Genomic DNA, 5,566 nt, shown 5'->3' with positions numbered 1-5,566 from the left:
ATTTCACTTGTACTCAAAATCAAACTAAGCTTTCAAATCATACACACATAAGTCTATAATATAAAACACTACAAGCATCCATTAGACTCTACCTTAAAAAATGGAAAACACAACATCCAGGAGATCTGCTTACAGAAAAATACAGGTTTACTGTACATAACAACACAATTGACAAATACTGTTAAAAATCTCTATTACTGTAATCACAAGTTTAGTTCAGTGAATATAGTGAATACTTTACTGTAAGTACTGCAAGTAATAGTAAGTTTTCAATATTACTGTAAGCAGCACTTGAATTTTGTAAAAAGTCAGCAATCCAACTGCAAATTTTGCCAATTGCATTGTCTCTGGTGTCCTTTTCTTCCTCATACTCTTCATCTACCTCTCAGACTGTTTCCAATTCACACAATTGGTAAAAAATACCATTAGATAAAAGTGTGTAGAATTTTGAGTTGTTGTGTTTACTCGATGATAACGGTGTTTTAGTTGTGTTCAACTTCTGCCTGCATGTGTTTAGTATTTATAAAACAAGTGCATTGCAGTGTGAAATGTGTGTTTTAGTGAGAAGTTTGTGTTTAGAATTTTGCAAAAAGAGTGCATGATTTGACAAATGGGTTTAGGCCACTATGAATTTGGTTCAGAGATTGGGGGTTAGTGTTTTAACAATTCAAAAAAACTGTAATAGTGAGTAAATGCTTTGAAAAAAATTAAAGTTTTTAAATAGTTAATTCTTAATTAGTTAGTTTATAATAAGAAAATTACTTAATAAGAAAGTGTAAAAGAATGTGCTGATACAGAGAAAGAAAAAGCAAAAGTGGGTTGGCATATGTGGTTTACGGGGACATGAATAGTGTATAATGACATGTTTACTATGCTATAACCATGGTTTACAAGGACACATTGGGGTTAGGGACTGGGGTAGGTTAGGGGACTAGAATATAAAAGTTTGTACAGGAGAAAATGAATTGCGTGCGTCTATGAAAAATGTCCCCGTAAACCATTATGCCAACATGTGTGTGTGTGTGTGTGTCTGTGCGCACGCATGTGTGTGTGTGTGTGTGTCAGACAGTGCCACAGAACAAAGTGTTTGGCTAGTTGTCTCGTCGTCTGACAGTCAGAGCCAAAATCAATTGCAACGTCAACCACCCACCCGCCTCAGATTTCCCACAAACACACTGACTGCCGTCCACCATAACAGCCTCTGTGATACAACCGCATAACGATAAGTCCACTTGTAATCTGAACTAACAGTATACAGACACGTTTACACACAAAAAAATATACTGCAGGATCACAATGCTGTAAACAACGATGAAGATTGTGTGTGTGCTATGCGATTAATATTCCTCTCTTGACATCAAATTAAAACACGAGTCAGAACCCTGAAGTTTTATTTCTTTAATAATAAACGGGTGAATTATTGTTTTCAGCAGTCAAGCTGCAAATAAAGATTCCTAGCGTCTCAGTTATACACCGATTCATCAGAACACTATTAAACATATTCATATATATATACTGTGCTTACATAATTTATAAGACCTCCTGTACATTTTTCTTAAAGTACATTCAGCATCACAAAGTGTTTTATTGTGGACTCTTTCCTTTTCAGAGAGTTCTCAACGTTTCACCATCTTGAACAAGAGTGATAAATGTGAAATTTAATTCGTGTTTGAGTCACATTTCAAGCGTTACATTTGATTTAACCTTTAAAACATATTTAACTAAGGACTATAATAACTGTAATTTAGCTATTAAAAAAATTAAAGTGCCTTTTTTGTAAAATAGTGCATTTAAAAATTCATGGATAACAATAATTATATTTTAGTATTAGAAATACTGCTGTGACTAAAGCGCACATGATGGATTAACACAGAAACATAAACAAATGATTTCTTTCTTTCTTTTAAACACCATACCAGCTACTAAGGTTATATTAATGGCGCAACCCTGTATCACGAAATGATGTACCTATTGTCACGCAAAAGTCTTTTCCACCTTTTCTGCGATGTCACGCATTTCTGTTTACGTGTCACTGTCACGTATTTGTTACTCAACTGTTTTGTCCTATTTTCAAACCATTGACACTTCGGTTTAGGGTTAGTTTTGGTGTTTGCGTTAGAAAGTCACTTTAAGTATTGGTTTATACCTTTTTTCATAATTTATTCTTTTATATTTTCTGATTTTTAAACCATTGTCGCCTGGCATTAGGGTTAGAGTTGGGTTTTGGTAAGGATGTCATTTTATATAAATCTAACCCTAAACCGAAGCAACAATAGTAAGAAAATAGGACAACAGTTGAGTAACAAATACATGACAGCGACACATAAACAGAAATGCGTTACATGTTCACGCAAAAAGGCAGAAAAACGTGTCAGTGTCACGGAAAACACTCACAAAATTACATGACTATAGGTGCATAATTTCGTGATACTGGGTTACATGGCAAGAATAAAGTGTAATTAAATAAAGTAAGACTAGAAAAGATGCTTAAAATTAAACAAATGATTTTGGTAATCATCAATCTTGTTAGTTTAAAGCAGTTGTGACACAAACCTTACATTGGGTTCTGGGCTCTAATAAATTTGTCAAGCACTGTAAATATACTGTATGTATACACAACTATGTAAAGACACACAGCACCAAAAATTTATAGTCACACTATTCATTAGATATAGACACTTTAACCGTAAAATGGCCTTGCATAGTGTTTTTATAGAAGTTAAAATAAAAAAAAACTATTTTATCAGCCCATTCTCACCAAAAACCCTAGTGTGATTATCATGCAATATCGATACGCCAAATTTTAATTTGCATATGATACACCAGTCCTTCCTCTTTACTTGCCGCATCTTTTGTGTCGTTTTATGTATTGGTTTCTCATTTGTTTCCTGTTTTGTTTCCTATTGTCATTTGGGTTTTTGGTTAGAGCAACTTTTTGAAACATAAAATGACATCCTAACCCAGACCTAATCCTAATCCTAACCCAATGCTAACTTCAACTCCAATCGACCATGATTTAAAAATAGACAAAACATGAAGAAACCTATATATCAAATGACATCCTAAAGCAAAACCCAAATCTAATCCTAAACCCAAGAGAAACTGGTTTAAAAAACAGAAAACAAATGAGAAACCAATAAATAAAACGACAGGAAAAAATGCGTCATATAAGTGAACGGGAAGGACTGGCGTATCATATTATGTACGCAAAATTGGAATTTGGCATATTTATTGCACAACTTTTCACACTGCGTGTTATTTGTACGCATTTGGTGAGAATGGGTTGATTTTATATGAGACATTTATTTAGCAATTTTAGATTTTTTTGTAAGCAACACGTTAAAACAAAAGGATGTCTGGTTTGAAATTATAAAACAATGTGAGAAATGTATGCATTATACAGGTAGGTTGTATTAGGTTAACTTTAGTGAATGCATTGCCTAACATAACATAGTAATGAGCAATGTAGCTTTTTACCAATTATTAATGTTAATTAATGCCAATACAATGGTTGTTTATGTTAGTTCTTTGTGCATTAACTAAAGTTTGATTTGTACAAATGTATTATGTTAAAATTATAAATTATAAAAAAATTACTGTTAATAAATGCTCTGTTCAGTTATTTCGCTAATGTACCAACTAATATTAATAAATATAACCTTATTGTAAAGTGTTACCAGTAAAACATGCCAACATTTAACAACAGCAGCAATGCTGAGAGAGTAACATCGCTTTTTGTTGAGGCATGAAATGGATTCACATTTCGAAACATTACACTGAGCTTGCACTGACAGAAGTAGATGCATTTAAGTGCTTGTGTACATTCAGTGCCTGTGCCAACATACTTCAAAACAACAGATTGACAGTCACTGCAAAAAAAAAAAAAAAAACAGATCAGAAATAATGAAATTTTTACCACTTGGTTTGATATGCTGTCATCTAATGCAATGCCATCTAAACAGTTTTCTGTGTGACCAAGCATCCAAATGCTTTATGGGCCAATGTATTTTTTTCCCGCACACACAAACAGCCACATACTGTATATAGGTTTAAGACCGACCCAAATCCATTCATTAGTGGATACTGGGCCATATGACAGATCAACATCACATATACAGCCTCAGGTGCAGTAACTAGACTGAGAGATATTTACTTTTACTAGCTCATATCTTAAACAATCCTACAAACACACTCAGTTTCTCTTCCAACATTCGGCTGCAGTAAAGTTAGAAAGTCGTACACGTCCTGAATACTGATTACTGTATGACAGAAACATATTTAACAACATGCACATGCCATATACCGTCTATATGCTCAGATCAATAACCCCTAAGGTGCACAGTACCAAAACAAACACACACAATATGATGCACACAGGTGTTATTAAGATATTATAAGCTGTTGTGTGTGAAAAGCCATATTATATAGACATGCCGATAGCAAATGATGGATGAAGACAACCATTCCTTTGGCCGATCCTCACGGCTGAGGCATTTTTGCTGCATCAGGATGTTTGCCTCAACCAATCCACATCACTTAAGATCTCAACACACCATCACACAGAGATGAGAGCACTTTCATGTGAGGAGGATTACACATATGTCAATACAGACCCCACCCCAGACCCTCAACAGGACATCAGCCCCGAGTACCGCAGTACGCGCGCACACACATACACCCACATAGGCTATACACACCCCGACACCCATGTACACCTGCATACATAAACTCAAACTCACATACATACATGCATACATAATTATACAAACAGGCGCACACACTCACGCGCACCTAAACACATGTATATGGGCACACGCGCGCAGCCCGTTCCGTTAAATGACGTGAAGTCACTCACCGGCGCTCTTGTCTTTGCTCTCCATCTTCGGTCACTGAGGATAAAGCTGACGGTGATGGAGACGCGGTGTTCGCTCCTGCGCACGGGCGCGACTCTCGCGTGAGAGCAGCAATCAATTCACGCTCTGACCGGTGATGAACCCGCGTCTCTCACGCGCTGGGGCACGGTCACGGGTGTGGCGTCGCGTTGCGTTGTGTGGCTGCGTGCGCGCAGACCTTTGCTTTTTCCGTCGGGCGAGAGGGAGGCTGGAGCGAGCGTCGGACCGGGCTCGTGCATCACCTGCGTCGTTCCGCGCGCCGTTAATGGGGCTGCCGCAGCTCCGACGCTTTCAGATCCACGGCCGTGACGTCACCGCAGGTGTCACGTGAGTCCTCCTAAAACTTCTCCCGTAGAGATGCTGATGCTGATCATTACTGATGGAGGTCAACGTGACCCTTTATTACCACGATAAAATCTGTTACCATGTACAGTGATGGTTTTAAAGGAAAGACCATATATTATTATTTTATTTATATTAAATTAAATTATTAAATTATTAGCATATGTTATACCATAGTTCTTCTATTTAATAAACATACAAAATACCATCTCCAAAAGCATAGCAAAATGTTTAACAAAAGCAAATTGTCAAATAAATGGTTATTAGAGTTTACTAAAATTGTGTCTCTTTCTGGTCAAAAAAGATCTAATAGCCTAATAAAGACCTTTAAA

The 5,566-nt window shown here is 36.5% G+C and overlaps 1 protein-coding gene across 1 annotated transcript in view; it reads right to left on the bottom strand.

Annotated features, from left to right (window-relative positions):
- The window catches only part of fgf12b (fibroblast growth factor 12b), a 43,570-nt gene extending 38,407 nt beyond the window's left edge, over window positions 1-5,163 (bottom strand). The window contains exon 1 of the mRNA XM_065280385.1: window positions 4,856-5,163. Within this exon, the coding sequence (XP_065136457.1) occupies window positions 4,856-4,880 (25 nt within the window). The 5' untranslated portion in view covers window positions 4,881-5,163. The remainder of the gene's footprint in view (window positions 1-4,855) is intronic.
- Window positions 5,164-5,566: the final 403 nt, after the last annotated feature.

The sequence above is a fragment of the Paramisgurnus dabryanus genome, chromosome 8, assembly GCF_030506205.2.
Source record: "Paramisgurnus dabryanus chromosome 8, PD_genome_1.1, whole genome shotgun sequence".
Classification (NCBI taxonomy): domain Eukaryota; kingdom Metazoa; phylum Chordata; class Actinopteri; order Cypriniformes; family Cobitidae; genus Paramisgurnus; species Paramisgurnus dabryanus.
This window is presented reverse-complemented; position numbering and strand designations above follow the sequence as displayed.